The sequence below is a fragment of the Pantherophis guttatus genome, chromosome 4 (genome assembly GCF_059756535.1).
Source record: "Pantherophis guttatus breed Tessera chromosome 4, ASM5975653v1, whole genome shotgun sequence".
NCBI lineage: Eukaryota > Metazoa > Chordata > Lepidosauria > Squamata > Colubridae > Pantherophis > Pantherophis guttatus.
The window spans coordinates 57,311,496-57,336,506 of record NC_142066.1 but is presented as its reverse complement, the minus strand read 5'-3'; the positions used below and the strand labels follow the sequence as shown (position 1 = coordinate 57,336,506).

Below are 25,011 nucleotides of genomic sequence, written 5' to 3'. Positions count from 1 at the left end.
ACCCCTGATCTGAAAGAAACAATCTCAACTTACATTAAAATGTTCATGATGCATGAAAAATATCAACATAGAAAATGAAGTACTAAATTAGAAGCCAAAGAATTACTTTTTCAAGTTTCTCCAGAACAGGAGACAAAGCATGAGAATGGAATAGTTCTTAAATTTATTCGAATAAAACTGCCTGTTGGGCTTCAGATCTCTTTGAAACAAGGTTTTTTTAGGCAAATCATAGTCTCAGAATTATTGTTGGACTAAGCCAGTGGTTCTCAATCTATGGTCTGTGGGCCCGTAGGGAGCCACAATGTTATCATATGGGGTCCACGAAGGCTTGAAGAAATGTTATGATTTAAATCTTGAGTGAAGTCTTGGAGGTTTGTGGCCATAGTTTGTGGCTACAAGAGGTATTTAAAGTGGGGCTGTGCTGAAGAAAAGATTGAGAACTACTGGTCTAAGCAATTCTCAGGTTCTCATTATGCCTTGAGATTAGGAAAACACTTGGCTCATCACACAGTTACTTACCTGCAGAAGCACGGTGCTTATTCCACATCATGCCAATGTTTTGCCCCAAGGTCTGGGCTAATGTTACTGCCATTGCTCCAACGGTACCATACTTTGGGAAGGAGGACAACAAGTTATTGGGTAGGCTGAGTATGGAGTGATTAACTATCATAAAAATGTTACATTTTTGAGGGCAGATTTTTCCCAGATTATTCACAAGCCCCATAGAAATTAACCCATCCCATCCTTTCGCTCTGTGGATATATCCTCACCCTGCAAAGAACAATGAATTCCTGGCTATGGTTGACATGTAAAGAGCCCTATCAATACATAGAACATCAGAGTTGGAAGGGACCTTGGAGGTCTTCTAGTCCAATTCCCTCTCAAGCAGGGAACCCTATACCATTTCAGTTCATGTGAAACTAGAATGAGATGGTTGCTTCAGGGCAACAAATGCTGGAAGATGTGCAACAGAGAGCAGCCCACTTGCCATTCTTCTTGGTTGAAGAATTCTCTAGAAATGGCATGGATAGAACATGGAATCTGCTATAGACTTTTCTTTGGCAGAAAACTGTTTAATGAACCTTAATAAGCATGTCAATGTTTCAGTCACCCACACAGAATAGAATAACAGAGTTGGAAGGGACCTTGGAGGTCTTCTACTCCAACCCCCTGCTTAGGCAGGAAACCCTACACCACTTCAGACAAATGACAAATGACAAACAAGTACATCAGCTACTTTGTAAAATCATGTAATGAAACAAGAGAGGCACTACTCCAATGGTCCTATAATATAAATTTAGTTGACTGAAGGGAAAAAAAGAGGGGAAAATATACGGGATGTATGTCAGCAAATGTAGTGGCAAAAACCATAGGTATTCTGTTAGAGTGTGGAGACAAGACTTCACAGAAAGTAGGAGATTCTGAAAGGGTTTTAAAGGTCAGAAGAGTAGTATCTCACAAGGGAAAGGGATCTTCAAAGCCTCAGGAGTTGCAAGATGAGAAAAGAAATCTAAATGAACTTGAGATCTTTGAACAGACAAATCTGATACAGTTGGAAGAGCATGCAGGCTTTAATTCTGTACCTTTAAACTCCAGCCCCCGTCATCATAACCCAACTCACCTCATTCACACCTCCACCTCTAGCAACCGAGCAGATTCCTCCAACGTAAGCTGTACCACTGCGACTGCTTCTAAAAGTGTGCCCTCTGGGAGAGTAAGAAGGAAGATTTACTATGCAGGTGAAGGAAAAGCTAAATACCTTGACCTGCTAGATTTTTTTGTCCTCTTGGCATTCACTTACTAAACCTAGAACAATGAAACTAGCAAAATAGGGCAGGAGTATGGATTGGTCAGGGAATTCATTTCTTTGTTACCTTTGTTCCTTTGTTCCTGTTCCTGTTACCTTTGTTCCTCATTATGGTAGATGTGGGCTCATTAGTTCTAGTGAACTACAGAGGAGAGAGGAGGCATGTTCATGTATGAACACTTCCTAGCAATATTCCAGGACAAAAGCTATTTCTATTTCAGTTAGAAATTCTGATCTTAGCACTAAGTTGAAATGGACTCTGCTGTGCCATATTTTATATGCTGATCTACATTAATTCAAACTTGTTGTTTCTTGAGATCTGATAAAATGAATCTATATATTTTAATCACGAGTCACAAGTAATTGTTATTTTAAAAACCATTCTTTCTAGAACTGGTATTAACTTTACTGGTATACTAATTAGAGATATTAGGGAGCCTCTTATATAATTTTAACATGTAATACAGTTATTATCTAGTACAAATAGTTCTTCTTTAGTGACCTCAAAATGGGACCAGCAACTAACTCAATCATTCAGTGAAGCGATTGTTAAGTGAAAGCACACCTGTGTTTGTAATCTTACTTCAGCTTTCCTTTGCTTTACCTACCTGTAAAGGCTGTAAATGTGATTATGGGTCATAAAGTCATTTTTTCATTACCATTCTCCCATCCTTCCAAGGTCAGTAAAATGAGACCCCAGATTGTTGGGGGCAATATGCTGACTTTGTAAACTGCTTAGAGAGGGCTATAAAGCATTATGAAGTGGTATATATGTCTAAGTGCTAAGTGCTATTCTAACTTTGAACAATTGCTAAATGAAGCAGTCCTTGAATGAAGACTATCTGTATAAAAAAAATCTGGCAAAGTTTTCTTTTTTGCCAACATCTTATTTCTACTATATTAGTTAATACTCTTCACCAACAAAGAATGTCTCTATTTTATTCTAAAAGTCTAAAACGGAATATAAATAGAAGAGAACATATAAAATAGAAAGCTGTATTGCATTTGCTATAATACTAGGAGGTATATTATATGTGCTTACCAGCAAAGCAGTCTTCTGGCCAACTTGTTCAGCAAAAGAAAAGTTTAATTACATGCGTAGATTTTCTTAACATCCCTTACAGATTACTTCAGCCTATTCTTACTATCAGAACTATAATAGTTAATTTTGCATCTTTCTAGCATAAAAGTGATCACATTCCCATTTAAAACTCACGAGAAGAGATGGGCAGCATCACTGTGTTCAGGAAGAGACTCTTGACGATACTTCATAAACTCTCTCAGTGTCTCTAGGGAATCTTCATCAGTCTGGATCTTATCCCCTGATGCCCATGTTTCCATGGCAACCAACACGATACGAGTGTTCAACTGCTCCTTAAAAATCTGTGACCCAACATAGATTGTTTTTAAAGATGGGGACTTTCCCCCTTCCATATATGTGATACAATGGTGAAATCCTCCGTGGTTTGCCACTGGTTCGCTGCCCGCACATTCACAGTACGCACCAAATGTACGCTGTGTGCGCATGTGCAGTATGCACCAAACACATGCTTCACACAGAAAAAGGAGGCTTAAGTAGGTAAGTAGAAGGGGGGGGGGAGGAACAGTTGTGCCGTGTGATTTAGATTCACTAGAAAAAAGGATTTCCTGCTTTCTATTGAATATAAATCACGTGGCATCACTGATCGTTGGAAATACCGGTTCGAATGAACCAGTAGCATTTTTTTACTACCAGTTTGTCCGAACTGGTAGCTTTTATTACTACCAGTTCGCCTGAACCAGTGCGAACCGGTAGCATTTCACCCCTGATGTGATATCCTTCCCATTTTCCAAAGCAGCCATAATTTTCCAAATGTACCCTTGAAGTCAAATGAAGATTAAAGCAATTTATTTCGTTCCACAATTTATTTTCATATCTATTTTTTGGGGGGGGGATTAAAATTACTTTGAATATTGTAATATTATAGTTGTTGTTTTATTATTGACATATTTCTCTCTTGTTTACTAAGATGTTGAAAATAAGATGATTTCTGTTGTGAAGCTGATTGTATTTGACAGTAATACTGAAAACTCAGCATTTTGGGGAAATAATTCCCATTAAAATTACACAAATTATAAAAGTTGAATTCCTAGTTGCAATTTGAGACATTTATATTAAATTTTACCAATACATTCAATCCTTCAAAGCATACTGAATTAGCTTTGTATGTGTTAGCTGTTACAATGAAATTATATTCTTCTCATTAGAAACAGAGAAAGAAGAAATCTTGAATAATATTGTTTAAGATTGAGTCTAAATATTTAAATGTAAGAAATAAATTTTAATAAGAATTATTTTTAAAAAATACAAATTTATTCTAGACATCAAAGGACACTCTCACAATTTGGCTAGCCATTCTTTCCTTGAAGGAATCAAAGGCATATAAAATGTGGGGTTTTCTATGGAGAATGTCTATATTTGGGAAATTAAATTCACTCTATTACATCTTATAATTTTAATTACTGATTTATGCTATACGATTTTTATTAGCTTAAAGCTTAATAGTTATTAATTTTTTCTTTAAAAGCTGATACATTTTGTAATTTCATAAATAAATAATATTTTAAATAAGAACTGTAGTCTCCAAGGCAATTTAGATCACATTTACTTATTTGTATCTTACTATTAGTATTTTGCTTACCTACCATTTAACACATATTTTATCTCTCCTTGTCTATAATTCTTTATTTAAACTGTTTACTGATTTAAAAAAAAAACAAGTGAAAAACTTTGCTCAACATGTTTGCTCAACTAAATTTGCATTTCTTAAACTAATTATGAGAATAAAAATAGTTGTCCTTTGGCATGTCATCATCATCATCATCATGTGCAGAACATATTGGGCAGCAAGTGTTTTCCAGTGGTTTTCAATCATTTGCAGCATCTTTGGCATCATCCCTAGGGACACTAATAATCTTAAGATCTTTAAGTTCCCTGAGGCCAGCCTTGTTTCTTCTTTCCTCCAGGAGATATCCAACATAGTGCAATTTTTGGATGCTGGTCTTTAGGCATACATAAGACATATCAACAAGCTGCATTTGGCGTTCAATCACAGTTCTCAATAGATGTTCTAAATCTAATCTTTGTAGTACCTCTTTATTAGAAATGTGGTCACAATATGAGGCATAGAGGATTTTTCTCAAGCAGCGTTATTGGAAAATTTTTAACTGTTTAATCATTCTGATTGTACACTTCCACGTTTCACAAGTATATATTGGCATGTACTAGGTATGAAAACGTCTGTGTCAGGGAAACATTGTCTAAAAATTATTGTGGATACTTGAAAGCCAATGGTTATGTGTGCTTACGCATTTAGCTTCAGTGTGTTGTGGAAATGAGATGCTAGGATTTAAGACTACATATATGTGAGAGTGATCTAGAGATTGATCTAGAGTGATCAATAGACTAAGTCGCTTAGTTGTACCTGATGGTGACCTATAGAAGGGGCCCATCATGGATTCCTCTGCATCGGGCCAGATTTTCCCTTCTTTCATTCTCAATTTATTTTTGCATGTAATTTTTGGAGAAAACTGTAATGTACTCCACACTCACCACATCAGCAAGGTTTACCACAGACTTTGCAAAGTTGCTGGTAAGGCTGACTGAGCGACGCATTTGCTCAAACTGGAAAAGAATAGATATAGAACAAATAGTTTCAGGAAGCTCACCCGTCATCTGATGAAACCTGAGGCTGAAGCAGTCTAGTGAGGGTCTTCCCGTTCTCCACCCTTTCTTCATGAAATGACTTTCCCCAACTTAAAAAAGCAGCCATAAGGTCAATTCCACTCTTAACACATCTGTACATTCATGGAAATGATTATCTTCTTAGGCATGAACTTTTATCATGTTTGCACAGAAATAAGCCCATGTAAATAATTTCCTGAAACTTGTATTAAATTGTTTGTTTGTTTGTTTGATTGATTGATTGATTGATTTCATATGCCACCCATCTTACTGCTGCAGCAACTCCATGTAAAAATGTAAAAAAAAATAATATTAAATGATTAAAATTAAGAACAAATAAATGGAGGTTAAAAATCAAGTGGACAGGCAAAACAAGAGTGAAGATTTTTTCTCTACCCTACCAGCCACTCCCAGCATAAGGCATTCCTATCAAGTACCCGAGCAGAGCCAGGTTTTAAAGCTCTTCTTAAAAGGCCAGGAGGGTGGCCCACCTCACCTCTGGCAGGAGAATATTCCAAAGGACAGGGGCCACAAAGGGTTTTTCTTCTGGATCCCACCAACCATAAATTCTTGGGTAGATAGGATCCAAAAGACATCTTTTGTTCCTGACGGAGCTTGGGCCGTTTCCTGAGACTCTAACACACGACTCGACTGAAGAACTGGTGGCCGCCTGGGAAAGGGCGGCCGCTGGAGCTTTGGACCGCGTCGTGCCTTTGCGGCCTCTGACCCGATGCCGATCTCAATTAGCTCCTTGGTTCTCTGAGGAGCTGAGAGAGATGAAGCGTCGGAAAAGACGCCTAGAGAGCATTTGGAGGACTAGTCAATCCGATTCTGACCGGACACAGGTGAGGTCTTATATCAAGACCTACCTAGTGGCGATAAAAGCGGCAAAATCTAACCATTTTTCCGCTCTTATCGCATCTGCAGAGAACCGCCCAGCTGCCCTGTTTAGGGTGACCCACTCCCTTCTTCGGGGGGGAGTACGGGAAGATCCCTTGCAGGGTCGTGCTGAGGATTTTGTGCAATTCCTGCATGATAAAGTCGCTCGGATTCGGGATGGCTTGAACTCCGATTGGATGAGTCCACGGGAGGAGACGAGGGCAGGTCTTGAGAATGTTATCTGGGAGGAGTTTGATCCTGTGACTCCCGAGGATGTGGACAGAGTTCTGGGTAAGATTAGTGCCGCCACGTGTTTATTGGACCCGTGCCCCTCCTGGTTGGTACTGGCCTCCCGGGAGGTTACACGAGGCTGGCTCCAGGGGATTATAGGTGCTTCTCTGAGTGAGGGTGCCTTTCCTGCCGCCTTGAAAGAGGCGGTGGTGAGACCCCTCCTCAAGAAGCCTTCCCTGGACCCGGCTGAATTAGCTAACTATCGTCCAGTCTCCAACCTTCGTTTTGTGGCGAAGGTTGTTGAGAGCGTGGTGGCACGACAACTTTCCCGACACCTGGATGAAGCTATCTATCTAGACCCGTACCAGTCGGGCTTCAGGCGGGGGTACAGCACAGAAACGGCATTGGTCGCGTTGGTGGATGATCTCTGGAGGGCTCGGGACAGGGGTTGCTCCTCTGTCCTAGTCCTATTAGATCTCTCAGCGGCTTTTGATACCATCGACCATGGTATCATGCTGCAGCGGTTGAGGGGGTTAGGAATAGGGGGCACCATTTTGCGGTGGTTCTCCTCCTTCCTCTCCGACCGCTCGCAGTTTGTGTTGGCAGGGGGACAGAGGTCGACCTCGAGGCGTCTCACATGGGGGGTGCCGCAAGGGTCAGTCCTCTCGCCCCTCCTGTTCAATATTTATGTGAAGCCGCTGGGTGAGATCATCCGTGGTTTTGGGGTGAAGTGCCATCTGTACGCTGATGATACTCAGCTGTACATCTCCACCCCAGACCACCCCAACGATGCCCTTGATGTGATGTCTCGCTGCCTGGAGGCCGTGCGGGTCTGGATGGGGAAGAACTTGCTCAGACTCAACCCCTCCAAGACCGAGTGGCTATGGCTTCCGGCGCCCCGATATAGTCAGCAGGTGCCATCGCTAACTATTGGGGGTGAATCTCTGCCCCCCACAGAGAGGGCTCGCAATCTGGGTGTCCTTCTGGATGCACGGCTGTCTTTAGAAGAGCATATGACGGCCGTGGCCAGGGGGGCCTTTTATCAGGTTCGCCTGATTCACCAGTTGCAGCCCTTTCTGGATCGGGACGCCCTACGCACGGTCACTCATGCCCTTGTTACTTCCCGGTTGGACTATTGTAATGCTCTCTACATGGGGCTCCCCTTGAAGAGCACTCGGAGGCTCCAACTGGTCCAGAATGCGGCTGCGCGGGTGGTTATGGGCGCAACTCGTTGTGCCCATGTGACACCCCTCCTGTGCGAGCTGCACTGGCTCCCAGTGGTCTTCCGGGTGCGATTCAAGGTGTTAGTTACCACCTTTAAAGCACTCCATGGCATAGGACCCGGGTACCTCCGAGACCGTCTTCTGCCACCAATAGCCTCCCACCGACCAGTCCGTTCCCACAGGGAGGGTCTCCTCAGGGTGCCGTCAACCAAGTTATGTCGACTGGCGGCGCCCAGGGGGAGGGCCTTCTCTGTGGGAGCCCCATCCCTGTGGAACGAACTGCCCCCGGAAATTCGTAAGATCTCTGACCTCCGGGCGTTTTGCTGCGCACTGAAGACCCTATTATTCCGCCAGGCCGGACTAACAACACAATAGTTTTTAAATTGGGATATTTAAATTTATTGGGGTTTTAAATCTGAGCCACTTTATTTAATTATTTTAAATTTTATATTGTTGTTTTGTTTGTGTTTTTAAACAGGCTGTACACCGCCCTGAGTCCTTCGGGAGAAGGGCGGTATAGAAATAAAATTATTATTATTATTATTATTATTATTATTATCTTCTGCTGAAATAAGTAGGATAGGCCAACCCCATTGGGAGAGACATCATCTTAGATACTCTGGACCAGTGCCATAAAGGCCTTTGAAAAAGATAACCAACTCCTTGAACTGGATCCAGAAGCAGATTGCAATCAGTGCTGCTTACAAATAGTGCTGTGAGATGGTCCATCCAAGAGCCTCCAGAACTGTCTATGCCGCTGTGTTCAGTATCAGTTATAGCTTCTGAATATATTTCAATGGCAGCCTCCTGTAGAGAATCGGGTTACTGATTCCCTTTAACTTAATAATTCCAAGATTTTCTAGCCCCATAATGGCAAACCTATGGCACGCATGCCACAGGTGGCACGCAGAGCCATATTGGTGGGCACGCAAGCTCAGCTCCAGTGAGACCAGAAGTTGGCAAACGGGCCATTTCCGACCTCCAGAGGGTCTCTGGGGGTGTGGGGAAGCTATTTTCGCCTTCCCCAAGGTCTTAGAAAGGTTCTGGAGCCTGGGGAGAGAGAAAAACGGGCCTACCGTGCCCACTGACCCATCACATGCCAGGAGTGGGGGGGTGCGCTTGCGCGGGGGCGGAGCACATAGAATTATGGATGTGGGCACACGTGCACATGATTCCCCCCCCCACTCCTGGCACGCAATGGCAAAAAGGTTAGCCATCACTGTTCTAGCCAAAGTGCCTTCTCTAACCAAAGCAGTACTCTTTGATCACATCTTTAGCTGAGCAAGTGTTCAAGCACTGATCCAGTTTTTTGCTTGGAATAAAGAAGTTTCATTTGAATCAAGCTCAACTGCTGTTGATAAAAAGCCAATTCCTGCTTGAATGTTGATAACTTTGGGGACATATCAGATATTTTTAAATTTCTCAGTCTGGTCTTCAGGTCGAGTATTTCCTGATAGTATAATTATTTAATTAATTACTAATTAATTCAGTAAGATAGGCCAAGGAAATAGACTACATTGGGATATCATAATAATAACTTAGAAGAAGGCAGTGTCAAACCATTTGAACTGAATCGCTTTGATAATGAGATGGAGGCATATACATTTAATAAATAAATATTTCATAGTTGCCCCTTATAGAGGAATCCATAAAGTCAGAATTAAGAATTCAGATTAATAGCAACATTATTGATAAATCATCTCTTAGTGGTCTTTAATTTACCAGTTTCTGTTCAATATTGAGAAAGAACTTTTCATTATACATGTTATTTCATCATTGTTATTTGAACAGGACAGGGAAGAATAACATCATTTTGCATTTTAAAAATATATTTAAAAAACCCCCATAAATTAAAGGCCCCTATCACAATTTTGAATAATTGTCTATTTAAGAACAATTATCAGGGATTCATTAGTAATGCTGCTCTGAATGCATAGCACTGAACAAGAGTAAGAACTGAAACAAAACAAACAAATTACCAATGGAAAGCTTGAGTGTACTTTATCAATCTACACTGGTCATACTGACAGTGTAATTATATTGACCCAGCAAGCTCAGCTGATGGACAGTTTATCTGAATTGCAAATGGCATTGTGGAAGAGATCCTAACAGAGATATACTGACCAATTTATAAACAAGAAAAAGAAAAGAAATCAGACTTAAGACACTGAAAGGAAAAAATGTTCTGATCATTATTTGCCAAATTGCTCAAAGAAACAGGCCTGGCAGGCAATTCATTTGCTTCTCTCCACAAAGCATTTTAAAGGATCTGCAATTACAAACCCATCCATATTTGTCTTTCTAAGCCATTATCAGTACTCACCAGTTGGTGGTCATTAACAATTATCAATTCAATGAATTTGGTCTCACTGTGGACAGTCCGATGACCTCGGTGAACCTGGCATGGGAAGAAGAAGATACATTTACATTGGTAACTCTCCTGCTCTAAGAAGAAGTTCCCCATTCATGCCCAGGAACATATTTCATACACAGGCCTTTGTATTTTCCCATATTCTTTCTCCTTACATTTTATAGTAAGGAAGCTCAATCAGAAGATTAGATTCCACCAATCTTCCACAACCTAGTGCTATTTAGATACAGCTTAATTCCTGCAGATTGTTAAGCATTAAGAGAAGCTTAATACATCCAACGAGCAATTGGAAAAAGTTGGTATATACTACACATCAAGCTTTCTAAGTTGTGAAATGCTATAAAACTTTAAGGCATTGTATATAATCAGTCAAAACTAACCCAAACATGAAAAATCATACAGCACTTCCATACCTCTCTTTTCAATAACAATTATGCAATTTAAAAGTAAAGGTTCCCCTAGCACCGTGATGGTGAACCTATGGCACGCATGCCACAGGTGGCACGCGGAGCCATATTAGTGGGCACGCCAGCTCAGCTCTGGGGCGCATGCGCGTGCCGGCCAGCTGATTTTCGGGCTTTCTGGGCCCACCAGAAGTAGGGAAACAGGCTGTTTCCTGCCTCTGGAGGGCCTGGGGGGGTGGGGAAGGCCCGTTTTTTTTTTCTTACCTGGCTCCAGATCCTCTCTATGTATCTGGGAACGGCGAAAACAGCCTTTCCCACTTCCTTGGAGTCCCTACGGAGGCTCAAAGGGCCTATTTCCCCACTCCCAGTGGGACAGGAAGTGACGTTTTTTCCTGTCCCCAGCCTCCAGAGACTCCTAGAGAGGCTCCTACAGACTCCTAGAGAGGTTCTGGAGGCTGGGGACAGCAAAAAATGTCACTTCCTGTCCCACCGGGAGTTGGGAAATGGGCTTTTTCAGCCTCCGTAGGGCCTCCAAGGGAATGGGAAAGGCTGTTTTTGCCGTTCCCAGATACACAGAGAGGATCTGGAACCAGGTAACAAAGAAAAACGGGCCTACCAGGCCATCATGTGCCAGGAGCGGGGGAAAGGGGAGGGGGAGGGGGTTGCGCACACATGCGCGTGGGCACATGCGCGCGTGACCCTCCCCCGCCCCCCCTTTCCTGGCACGCGATGGCAAAAAGGTTAGCCATCACTGCCCTAGCACATATGTGCTAGTCGTTCCCGACTCTAGGGGGTGGTGCTCATCTCCATTTCAAAGCCGAAGAGCCAGCGCTGTCCGAAGACATCTCTGTGGTCGTGTGGCCAGCATGACTAAATGCCAAAGGCACACAGAACACTGTTACCTTCCCACCAAAGGTGGTCCCTATTTTTCTACTTGCATTTTTACATGCTTTCGAACTGCTAGGTTGGCACAAGCTGGGCCAAGTAACAGGAGTTCACCCTGTTACGCGACACTAGGGATTTGAACCGCTGAACTGCCGACCTTTCGATCGACAAGATCAGTGTCTTTGCCACTGAGCCACCGCGTCCCCTATTTATGCAATATTCAGTGTAATTAATATTTTATTATTGCATTGGTTTTGTTCTCTTTCCTCTGGGAACTCAGGAATATATTCTATCCCTAGAATAACTCAGGGACATAGGTTGTGCTAAGTAAGAGATTATCTTCATACACTTAATGAACCTAGATTTTCCCAGTTTTAGTCCAACATGTTAAACGTGACACTATAGTACACTAATTGGGATACCTGCAAGCCTTGCTGCTTGGAATGTGAGAATTTATCTAGCTGCCATTTGTTATTCTAAAATAAAAATTTAACTACCATCCCAAAGTAGTAAAGGAATTTCTTCCAATAATGTTTTCAAGTGAAATAAACAACGATCTAATTTGTTTATCTTATTTATTAGATTTTTATCTTGCCTTTATTACTTTATAAGTAATTCAAGGCAATTGCCCATCTGTGTTTTCATGGCTAAAACAGGACTAGAATTTAAGAGTCTCCTGGTTTCTAGACCAGCACTGTCAGAATATCCATGAACTGGAATGGAGACATGGTAACAAGGTCAGGCAATGAATAGGTATAGCAACTGGATCAGCCAAGAGGAGCTGAGAAAGGAAGGAGCCTGGGCGTGGCTCTGTAGCTTTGAGTGCTGTGCTGAGAATTGAAACTGAAACTAGACTGCTGAACTGCCTGTGTTTTTGCCTGTAACTCTACCATGTTGAAGAATCTGCTGTTGGTATTGTATGTGTTATTTTATATATAAAGAGAAGTTAATGAATCCTGCTGAATCAGTTACCTGTGTGTGCTTTCTGGATTTGATTTTTGCAACAAACTGATAAGCACCCTTAAAAAAATATAAAAATGTAAGGGAAGAGAAGTTAACCTGCTTTGTGCTATCCATTTAAAAGAATAAATAAATGGGCCAAGTTAGACAACTGAAAACTTACAAAATTTTCCAAATAACAGTGCTTAATTTGAATAGGCAGTTTACCAGTACTTATAAAACATGAATGCAAATAAATAACTTCTATGCTTATGAACATTTTCTTGTTCTTTGAAAAGTGTAAGTGGCCAGTAATAGATTGCTTAGCATAGTATTACCTCTGTGGGAGAAAGAGAACATGAGATCTTCCCTATATTTTGAAAAATTTGTGACAGTTCATAGAGTATGGGGACTCTGAGATTTTTAGATTGACGTGTGAAAAGTATTAATGCTGCTTATGTCTGGTCTATACTGAATGGGAAGCAAACTCCATGAAGATAACAGAATAACAGAGTTGGAAGAGATTTTGGAGGTCTTCTAGTCCAGGGGCCCCAACTCTTAGGCCACAGCCTACTGCCAGGCGGCGGCCTGTTTAAAACCGGACTGCACATGCGATGGGCAAGCATGTGTGCAAAGCTCCACTCACGCGAGCAGTGGGCAAGCATGTGCACACGAAGCTCCACTCGCATATGAATAGAGCTTTGCATACAAGCACTTTCCTCTTGCACAAGTGGAGCTTCACACGTGCAAGCACCTTCTGCTCACGCCAGGCTGGGCTGCCAAGGTGGAAAGGTTGGGGACCGCTATTTTAGTCCAATCCCCTGCTCAAGCAGAAGACCCTACAATTTTGGATAAATGGCTGTCCAGTCTCTTCTTAAAAACCTTCAGTGATGGGACAACCACAAGTTCTGGAGGCAAATAGTTGCACTGATTAATTGTTCTCACTGATAGGAAATTTCTCCTTAGTTCTAGATTGCTTCTCTTCTTGATTAGTTTCCATCCATTGCTTCTTGCTCTGTCTTCAGGTACTTTGACCCCCTCTTCTTTGTGGCAGGCCCTCAGATATTGGAAGACTTGCTTTCATCTCACCCCTAGTTTTTCTTTTCACTATTTTATTTATTTATTTTTATTTATTTATTTTATTATTCATATTTCTATGCCAGCCACTCTCCAAGGACTCTGGGTGGCTTACACCAAAGACAGTATACTAAATAGCATATTGCCCCCAATAATCTGGGTTCTCATTTTACCCACCTCGGAAGGATGGAAGGCTGTCAACCTTGAGCCAGTGAGATTTGATCTGCTGAACCAGCAGTCAGCTGAAGTAGCTGCAGTACTGTCCTCTAACCACTGCGCCACCTCGGCTCCCTAGGCATAACCAATTCCTGTAACTATTTGTCATATGTTTTAACCTTCAGCCCCCTAATTATCTTTGTTGCTCTTCTCTGCACTCTTTCCAGAGTTTCAACATTTTTTATATTGTGGTAACCAAAACTGGATGTACTATTCCAAGTATGGTCTTACCAAGGCATTATAAAGTGGTACTAATACTTCACATGATCTTGATTCTCAATTGCAGAAAAAGATTGGTATGGACCATCCCAGCTTAATAGGTCATGCTAGGAATCTATGCATTAAAAAATTGTGCTCTGTTTTTTAGGTACAGTAAATTCATATTCTTGGTCTTCTGCTTTTAAAACTGATGATTACTGCCATGTAGTAAATTTACCTGTCTTCGTCGACGCAGTTTAGGAAGCCCAGGAGGAATGTAGTAGTTCAATGCAGAAAATAAACAGCCTGGGAGAAAAGAATACATATTATATATTGGAGAGGGATATCATATATGGAAAAATAGGTAATCAGATTTTCAGATATTTAAACTGGGACAAAAGATGTGATCAGACAAGGGACAGTATAGTAATCTATATATGCTGATTTATAACCTTATGGTACCATTCTGATACAATTATACTAAAATATCTAGCATAACTACCTGTTACCAATTTATGATATGATTTCTTCCAATCATGCCGGTTGAGATGACTGACAGAAGAAATCATTTTAATGCTCACTACCTATTGGAAGAAATATTTTTGCTGCTTTCTATTCAAACTCAGTGCAAAAACACAAGAGATAGTTGTCATCTTCCTTTCAGAAAACATGTCTTAAGCTAAGTGTCAGAGCTATCTATATCAGGTCTGCAGAGTTATCTATATCAGGTCATCTCAACCCATCTCCCTTCTTTGGTAAGAAAAAATCCTGCCAACAAATAATTGGCTATATGTTTTCATGGAGCCTCAGTGTATGCAAAGCATATAGTTAACAGAAATCTAGAACAGTCTGTCCCTGAAGTTTTCAAAATTCCATAGATAAATCTCTATTACTGGATGCTCAAAGACATTACAGACTGAACCTATTTATTGTGAAGATCAGAGCACTCTGGCTATAAATACTACCTGGGTTGCTCATAGGTAAAAAACATTTTCCTAAGAGGTGAGAATAGGCATGGTGGGGGTTGATGAATTAGATTCTTTGCCCTTTAAAGTTTTAAAATAAGGCCAATAATTACCGGTATTATTTAATTAGATCTTCTTTTCAATTTAGCTAATGTTTAGTTCTAATTTTGCATGACTTTTCATACACCATACACACTGTTCATTTTCAGTAAGTTGTGTCCCGGAATTCTTAACTGTATTTATTTTTCACAATATCAGGCAAAGGAAAACCATTTCTTTCTGAACAAAAGATTTACCATATCTCCAGTGAGAGACAGTACTGTAAACTCCAATTATTCTTTGGGGTGTTACCAGGAAAAAAATGCAGTTTCTCCATTCCAAAATGAACATAATCAAAATTAATTTGAGAAATGTTTTTTCTCCAACTGGAAAAATGGCCTGAATTCTGAAGAATCCTGGGGTAGTATGTGGTAGAAATCTAAATCGGAAATGTCTTGTTTGCAAGAAGCATTGAAGACTCTGGGTAGTCTTCACGTGTTAAAGTAAGCTTAGTATTAGATTCTATATGCATGTGAATGGCACTTCAGGTAACTTAATAAAATAGCAAGTAGCTCAAGGTCTATACTGAGAACCAATACTGTGACTTCTGAGTTAAAATCAAGGTTATCCGGCCACAAAGGAAATTTTTCAACTGGCTACATATTCCATTAGACATTGGGGAGAAAAGGCTCAGGCTATTCCTTGAAGAGTGTTCAGCAGTTGCAATTAGAGTAAAATATAGCAAAGAATTGGCTATGATTGATCCACAACTTGCACTTGCCTACCTTTTATGAGGGGTTTTTTGGGGGGAGGGGGGAAGTAATTTTAGTTTAAGTTTTTTTATTTGATTTTAAAGATTATTTTGTTTTTACTGTTTTTCTATATTTTGTTGGTTGGTTGTTTTGAAATATTGTGTTGCCCAGTCACAAATGTGAGATAGTTGACTATATAAATTGAATAAAATTAATAAATAAAATAAAATAATTAAAATAATAAAATAAAATAAAATAATAAATAAAATAAAATATCAAATCTATTCTCCGCTTTAAATGCAGAAGACTTCTTGTGTTTCTTTCAGACTATGAAACATTTTCCTTTGAAAATCCCATCATTTCTTTAAACAGGCTTACAACTATTCGATGATTATGCTATCTATTTTATTAGGAAGTTTAATCTGGGTTTTTAATGGTTTTTTTAAAGATTAACCATCTTAAGTACACCCAAAGGAAAAGAAAACAGATGAAAATAAAATACACCAAGAAACAAATAAATAAGTCAGGGGGAAAGATTGGCAATGAAACACTCATTGAGGATGCATTTGTATCTCAGTAGTCAACAGAAATTAAATGCAGCAGATGTGCATTAGAATACATGTAATTTATTGAGATTATGATAAGAACAGAATTCCAAAAATTTAAAGGAATGCAATGATAAAAGCTGGAAACTCATTTACCCCAATTCCAAAATTAATTACAAGGCACCAAAATCTCTTGATAGAAAGGCATGTTTACCTGGTTCTGTGCAACCACGGGACATGCGAGGTACTGGTGTCTGGTTGATCTGGTGAGGAAGTGGCTCCTGCTGCAGGGGATTAAAAAAAGAAAAAAATATTGCCACAAAAAGCATGTATTTACATTGATATCAGGCAATATTTAATTCACTTCCGTTTAATTAGAATATTCATAGTATTGTTATTTATGTAAAATCCTTTACCTTTTTTTTACTAATGTATAGGAAGACTAAAACCAGACTGCCTATATCCTTGTCAGAATTGTGCAATTTCATTCATTAAACGCCCTTTTTATGTCACTATAATCCCTTAATTCAAGGTAGAGTTTGGGCGACTGGATAGAGATGAACTTTTTTTTTTCTTGTACCTTAAGAGACAAACATCTGCCAACTCCCTAGGGCCGAACTCTCAACCTTCCGAATGGGAGGCAGAAGTCTCCACCACTAGACCACCACGCGGCTCATTGCAATTTCATTCACTCTTGGGTCTATATTAAGATAATTTTTCAGACAATCTGTGAGAGTTGAATGAATTAATCAGAATAGGAAGGATCATGATAGCAAGTTTCTTCCTTTACATATATCTATTTAAAGGCCTAACGAAAATGTGCTTACGTGTAATTCATTCATATTACTTATACTCCAAACAAGCAGGAATTTAAAATCGCACTGAAAGATTCTTTGCTTTTAAAATGCTTTCAGTTCTCCAGACAAATGTATATTGTTTGGAAAGATAACATAAGTTGCTACCATAGTTCCAATCTGCACTGATTTTCATTACACTATAATCTTGAGCTGAAAAGCCAAATGTGAGGGGCAATTCTAATGTCCCACATAGCCATAGTAACAATGGAAGACTTTTTTTTTTGGTAATCTGTGTTCCACATAGTGTCTTTGCCTTGTTTCAGAAGATGCCTCCAGGTGTATACTCTCATGCTGTATGCAATAGTTAAACTGATATATTTTTGGCTCAGTTGCTACCATATCTAGAATTGGTCAAAGGCAAATTTTCCATTTGCACTGATAAAACTGAAGAATTTATAGGCATGCTATTTTCCATTAGTTAGACTGTACCTCACCTTGACTCCAAGGTCCTACTCAAACTAAATTATTCCTGCTTCTCATAGAGAAAAAGCAACAACTTTTTTTTTCTTTACATCACCAAGTATATGAGTGCAACCTGCTGGTATTGTACTGATTGAATGCCATTAACCCGAGCCTTCTAGCGGACAACTGGTAGGAAGAACTGATTGGCTCATGCTGTGTTCAGCTTTTTGAGTTCGGTAGAAGTGAAAATTACTGCAAATCAGCTCCAGGCTGCTTTTGAAGGATTGGGGAATGGAACCATGGTGTTGTAGAAAGGTCCCTATTTAGCAATTAACCATCTCTTTCTCTAAGCATCTCCTTTTAGCTCTCCTCTCTGAATTTCTCCACAATAAACAGCATTTGTTTTTGTTTTTTAATCACATAATGCAAAACTGCTTTTCTTTTCTTTTTCTTTTTCAATTTCTCTGTGTACAATAAAGATTGCTACTGCCTCATTTTTTTACAATCTCATTTTTCAGCCTTCCCCTCTATGTATGGCATAGAGTATTGGCCTCTCCTTGCCATGCTACCCCATCACTTCTATACCAACATAGCATTATTTTATTTTTCAGAGCCTCATAGGTCCATTTGCAACAAACTGCATCATACTAGAGCCGTGATGGCAAACCTATGGCACGCATGCCAGAAATGGCATGCAATGCCCTATGGGCATGCGAGCCATCGCCCCAGTTCAGCTCTGCCACACATGCGCGCATGCCTCCTACCGGCCAGCTAGTCTTTGGGGGGCAGGGCACATGTGGGAGGCGTGCAAATGTGCAGAGGTGAGGCGCATGAGCAGGAGCCAGATATGCATTGCATTTTGGGGGTTTGGTCGTGTGGGTGCGCATTCTCAGGCACACAGGCATGCATTCATGCATGCCCTTTGGACACTCAGTCTGGAAAAGAGCCATCACTATACTAGAGCTAAGTGAGACATTTGTTAAGTGAGTTTTGCTACATTTTATAACCTACCTTGCCACAGATTTTAAGTGAATCACTGCAGTTGTTAAGTTAGTAACATGGTTATTGAGTGAATCTGCTTTCCCCATTGACTTCACTTGTCAGAAGGTTACAAAAGGTGATCACATGACCACAGGATACTGCAACCATCATAAATACGAGTCAGTTGCCAAGTCTGAATTTTGATCATGTGACATTAGAATGCTGCAATAGTTGTAAGTGTGAAACGGTCAGAAGTTACTTTTTGCAGTGTTGTAACTTTTAACAGTCATTAAATAAACTGATTTAATAAACTGGAGGTTAGTAGAAAAGAACAGGCTAAAATTTGGCTGGCTGATTTGTATTGAACAGCCCCAATAAAGACCCAACACCACCTAAGTCCAGAATCATACAAAGTTAGCAAAGAAAATAATTTCCCCAGTGGCAAGTGGCAGGGAAACATGCAAAAGTGATCAGAGTTAATGACTTATTGGAGGGAATAGGGTTGGGGCCTGGAAACAAGTGATAGAACAAACTAAAATTCCTTTCAAGTTTTTACTGCTCTATTCAGCAGGCATCATAAAATGAAAAGTAAATGCCTATACTCTAAATGCCCATAAAACTATGAACATCTTACCTTAATATCTTGATTGTACTGGTCTTTTTTGTCTTCTACACTGAGTTATTATATTGTCGGGGAGAATTAGTATGACTGCACTAATATGACAGATTTAACCACAATTTAACTCAAACCTGGCAACTTTAAGGTGTGTGGACTACATCTGATATTTCACACTATCTGTATTTCTTTTGCTTTTTTCTTCCCTATGTCATGTCCCCCCAGTTACAATATTTACTATTCCACTTTCTTCTACTTTCCTTATTGGGGAGTGGCTTGTAACAGTAACAGAGTTGGAAGGGACCTTGGAGGTCATCTAGTCCAACCCCTTGCTCACGCATGAGACCTGTACTAGGGATTTGAACTGCCAACCTTTCTGATCTACAAGCTCAGTGTCTTAGCCACTGAGCCACCTTGAAGCCATCCTACATCAGTCCTCAGTTCCTAAAGATATCCCAAGATGAATGTTTTATTCCAAATGGCACTAATTCTAGTCTCAGACAAAGGGACTGGGTTACTTATCTTTTCCCACTTGTCTCTACCATCCTGTTTGATCTAGCAGGAGGGGCATGCTCTGGATACTGTCAGTTAAGAAGTGTTGGCTCATGGGGTCCAGAAGAAGAGCCTTTTCTACTATGGGGCTTGCCCTTTGAGATATCATTCCCCACAAGATTAGACTGGTTCCATCCTTGCTGCCTTTCCATAAGGACTTGAAAACTTAGCTTTGTGCTCAAGCTCAGGCTCCTATGTATCCTACAGATACCATCTCCTGGCTGTATGGTTGGATGAGGCTCCAGTGCTCCACTATTATCTTTTTCATTTTTGTTTTTTCATACTGTGTATTTTATTCCAAGCTACCATGAGTCACATATGTTAGATGTGATATAAATTGAATAAATTAATTCAAGCAGGAATGACTCCATTATAAAAATTACATTACACAGCAAGGTTTGTTTGGAATGTTTTCTAGAAAAGCAGTTAAAATATCTATTAAAATGATAAATAAAATGTCTCAGGTACTAATAATAACCTCCACCATTTCACGCTCAAGTATAGCAAATATCTAGGTAGTGGTTAGCATTTGGGAAAATAAATGGAAAGGAATGAGCAAAGGCACTACTAAAAGTTGTTTATTATTATTATATTTTACTTACAGTAGTGGCCAAAATTGTGGAAACCTTTTGAGGTTTCATGGCTAATAACATCACTTTTTTTTTTAGTAGTACCATAAAATTATATATCAATGGAAAGATAATTTAATCAAGAATGTAATGCAATAACTTTTATGAAGGACTTGCTATTAGAATAGCAGCTTTTTTTTGTGGAATTCTAGATTTTAAGCCAAATTCCTGCAGTCTGCGCCGAACAGTCCTTGCACTCAACTTCACATTGCATTGCGCCATTTCATCTTGTATATACCCAAATGATTTTCTTGTGTCATATAAGATTTCTTAATTCTTCTATCATCACTTGCTGTTGTGCATCTTTTCCTGCCTTTACCAGTGTGGGTTTGTAGTGACTGAGTCTCCTTATACCTCTTCAAAAACTTAGAAATGCCACCTTTGGTTAAGTTTCCACCAATTTTTCTTCTAATTTCTTTATAACTGTAGCCTGGTTCACTTAATAATACTATTTTACATCGCTTTCTGGACGGCCAGTCAACTCTTTGCACCATTTCTTTAATTTTATTATGTTTTACAAGCTTACTAAATGAAAGAACACAAAAAACTCCAACCAACTTGATAGCAATCACATAACACACTGACAAATGTCCTCCTCTCACCTTTAATACATGACATCAATAACTGAATCCTAGTGTGATTTGATTGGCTCATTGCCAAAACAAGATGATACCTGATTGGCTCTCTAAACACTCATGCTCATTGGCTACAATCAGACGAAGGAAAGCTAGCTGATATCAATCTAAGCAAGTTGTGCTTCCTTTTTCTGGTTATTTGGCTATAACTTTTCATAGACTACAGATAATTGAACAAATGTTGTTGCATTACATTCTTGATTAAATTATCTTTCCATTGATATATAATTTTATGGTACTACTAAACAATAAACTGGTATTATTAGCCATCAAATCTCAAAAAGACACTTTTCCCAAAAGGTTTCCACAATTTTGGCCACTACTTTATGTTTTATTAGTAGTTTTTCTTCTACTTCGCTTTTTATATCTTTATTCTTCTGTTATTCCTCTTTATATTATCTGGCAAAGCTTATATGATACAAAATAATTTTTAAAACTTTTACAGGGTATGTGTAAAAAGAAATAATTGCTAGCATCACTACCCCTATTCTTGCTTTCATTTTTATGTTCAATTGTGTGCAAAGCAACCCCTGTGATGTTATGAAAGCCACAAAATTACTAAGCCATCTTTTCTCTTAAAGGACCTGAGAATTAATAGCGTGCGCATATAGCATAGGAATAGTCAAAGGATGGAAGCAAGAATTCCATCCATGAGAGATAAAAGCATTTACATGTTTTAGATATCTGAAACTTTGCAAAGGAAAACATCAGCTTTGCCCCAATTTTAGATAAACTAGTGAAAAGCCAAAAGAAGCATGAGTCAGTTCTCTCTTAGCCAATATTGTGAGATCTCACAGCTTTGGAACTGTTTCTAAACTGCTGAAAAGATTCTCTATAGAAGTGCCATATACACCAAGGTGTTATGTTTTTCAAGACTGAAGAACAGCCTGTTCATGCTTAAAAATTGTTTCTTTCTTACTGGTTTACCTATTACAATATTCAAACACCCTAATGTTGAAAATCAGTTTCTTATGTCAAGTTAGAGTTCATGTTTATGTTATCACAATTTCTTTTTTCTCCAATACTTTTTGGGTAAAATATTATAATGTTCTCCTACCATGTTTTTCATCGAGCAATCTCTAAAATGATTGATTGGAATAAAGCAATAGTAAAACATGTCTGCAAATTGAGATAGATGGGAAGTAAGAAGGTAGAGGAAGCAGATTATGGGGGGGAGGTGGTGGTATGCAATCTCCTTCCCTTTGCTGCTATGGTAACAACATTCAAAGAAAGCACCTTGAAAAACTCCTTATCATGGCTTTTACAAAAGAGTGGCTGCTGGAAATATGTTAGGCCAAGTTGTGGAGGGAGGAGAGCAGATTTAGAAGCTGCCTAAGGCATCTAGCACTATAAAAAATCCCAGTTTCTTTGGAACCAGATATGATATAGCTCCATATTGGAGCAGAAATTTTAGAATCTGAATATGGTATTTTCTTTAGTAACTGCTGGAGGATTTGCAACCATAATACCCCTTTGGGAGAAAGAAAGGCAATTTTAAAATCAATACAGTGATTGTAGTGTACAACAAAAAGTGTTGAGAAAAATAAAATACGCAACAATTTCTTGATAAAGGTTGGAGTTAATTAGCCCTGCGTGGGTCTGACCTCACAGTTTTAAAGCTGGCATTTTTCTCTCTTTCTATTACTATGCCAAGAAAGTATAAATAGAATTTATGTGTATTATTCTTATACGTCACTATTGCTTAAAACAACTGTGTACCTTGTAATTGTTATCTTTTATCCTAGGAACAACCTAGTGATGTCAGTTGGTCTGATGGATAATGGTTGCTGATATCCTTCAAGTGAGCTTTCTGGCTGAAGAGAGATTTGAATCCGGGCCTCTGCAATTCAATGCCAGTAATTTTGCCCAGACACCTCACTTTGACACTGACCCTGCCTTAGAATGGAGTCCCAATATCTACAGAAGTTTACAGGAGGGAAGAGAGCCAACACGAACTTCCTTTCACCTCTGGGGATGAAACACAAGTGAGGTATCTCCATGGCAAGTGATGGAATTACAACCCGGGCCAGGCTTTCCTTACCGCTTGATGTTCAAGTGAATCATGAGGTTTCAGGAGGTACACGTCTTTTCCATCAGAGAAAACACCACTGAAGAAGTGCAAAGAAATATGAAGAGGTTACATAAAACACAAAAGCAACTATAGTTACATTAGGAGGAAAAAATTAAGAAACAATATTCAGGCAGGCATTAGGACAAAGTTGCACGTTTCTAAACAGTTGCATGCTAAGCATTTCCATGAAGCAGTCATAGTTGACATTCTTTATTCCTCTCACTCAGGGAAATAAAAACAGAATCTGGACCAAGAAATGTCTATATGCAGATTATATGCCCTTAATAATTACTAGGAAATATTATTCACAGGTGCTAAACTCACCTTTTCGGTATGATAGAAGCCACAATTGCACCATGCTGACATCACCCCCAAGGCCACTCAGCATTGAAGTAGCAACTTTAATAAGGTTTCTGATTGATCAGAATTATTATTTTTTAAATGTCTATTATCAGAGTTATTAATTTTTAAATGTCTAAACTACTCCTTATCTATGAAGGATCCCAATATGACAATATCCAACTGTCAATTTAAAAAAACATAATACAGCCATACTGACTTTGGCTTTCTTTTTCATGGTTCCTTTTCCCATTTCACCATTCCTTACTTACTGTAGGCCATGGCAGGTAGATAAAGCCACAAAGGAGTTTGCTTCTCCACGGAGATTGCCCTGATAGTAACAGTGCTCACTTGTTCCCTAAAGGAGAAGTAAAAAACATAATGTCTTCTTTTATCTGCTTAAGTTCTTGTAATGCGAATTGGCTTGTTCTTCAATACAAGAAGCAAAATAAGCAACCAATTAGCAAGGGACAAATCAAATCTCTCCACCACAGCAGTACCATTCAGATTCTCTATGCTACTCCAGAAGTAAGAGGGGAGTATGTAGAAAATAGTGATTGATGTCCTCACTCACTCAAAGGATGGGTGGAATAAAGTATGTGCAGTCGGTTTATTGGAAATCAGAGAAATAGAGTATCCAACAGAGCAGGAAGAACGGAAACATTTTTTGAGGGGAAAGGGGAACTTGTTTAAAACATATTTCTTTAAAAGAAGTTTAAGGACTTAAAAACTATTTGAAACAAAGAGCCAAAGCATTATTTAGAAAGTAACAGATGGACTAAGAGTCCAGATATATTTGAAATATGAGTTTGGAATTAATTATAAAAAATCCTTCCCCTAGGAAAATACTTTTGTTTTTAATTCTTTTTTTTAACATAAGATTTTAAAAATTGTACACTAAATAAACTAGAAGCAAATAAGGTTACAATTAAAAGAGACAAACACTATGATCCGTTGTGGCAAAAAATACACAGAGAGATGGAAAATTGGAAAAAATTACAACTATCCTTGTTAGGAAGAATAGCAGCAATAAAAATGAATGTTTTGCCTAAGTTTTTGTTTCTTTTTCACATGATACCAATACTTTAAAAAGATGAAAATTTGAAGATATGGCAGAAGGGTATTAATAATTTTGTCTGGGCAGGGAAGAGACCAAGAATAAAACAAAAAATAATGCAGGATGCACGTGAAAGAGGAGGTCTCAAAATGCCCAATTTAAGTCTATATTATGAGGCAGCTGCCCTATCAGCAATGAGTGACTGGATGAACTCAACAGAAGAAAGAATATTGAATATTGAGGGATATGATTTGGTTTACGGGTGGCATGCTTATTTATTATATGATAAGAAAGTGGATAAGACTTTAAAAAGTCACATATTAAGGAATGCTTTATTGCGTGTCTGGAAAAAGTATAAGTATAAATTTATTTATTTATTTATTTATTTATTTATTTATTTATTTATTTATTTATTTAATTAATTTCTATACCGCCTTTCTCCCGTAGGACTCAAGGCAGTGTACAGTCAAGAAAAACATAAAATTGCTAATTAAAATTATTATTATAACATAGTTTGGCCCAATTAAATAGAACCTAAAATTAGATAACATTTTAAAAACATTCACATGTTCATATGTTTAGCCCCGCTTGTTGGAACATCAGGGTCTTGAGGTCAC

The 25,011-nt window shown here is 39.0% G+C and overlaps 1 protein-coding gene across 10 annotated transcripts in view; it reads right to left on the bottom strand.

Annotated features, from left to right (window-relative positions):
* The window catches only part of ADAM11 (ADAM metallopeptidase domain 11), a 103,050-nt gene that overhangs the window by 47,411 nt on the left and 30,628 nt on the right, over nucleotides 1-25,011 (bottom strand). For all 10 annotated transcript variants that reach the window (XM_034416069.3, XM_060691718.2, XM_034416070.3 and 7 more), the window contains exons 5-13: nucleotides 23,610-23,695; nucleotides 22,969-23,035; nucleotides 16,470-16,539; nucleotides 14,193-14,260; nucleotides 10,188-10,262; nucleotides 5,400-5,471; nucleotides 3,024-3,190; nucleotides 1,622-1,706; nucleotides 520-610 (exon numbers count right to left, since the gene is read on the bottom strand). In XM_034416069.3, the coding sequence (XP_034271960.1) occupies nucleotides 520-610; nucleotides 1,622-1,706; nucleotides 3,024-3,190; nucleotides 5,400-5,471; nucleotides 10,188-10,262; nucleotides 14,193-14,260; nucleotides 16,470-16,539; nucleotides 22,969-23,035; nucleotides 23,610-23,695 (781 nt within the window). The remainder of the gene's footprint in view (nucleotides 1-519; nucleotides 611-1,621; nucleotides 1,707-3,023; nucleotides 3,191-5,399; nucleotides 5,472-10,187; nucleotides 10,263-14,192; nucleotides 14,261-16,469; nucleotides 16,540-22,968; nucleotides 23,036-23,609; nucleotides 23,696-25,011) is intronic.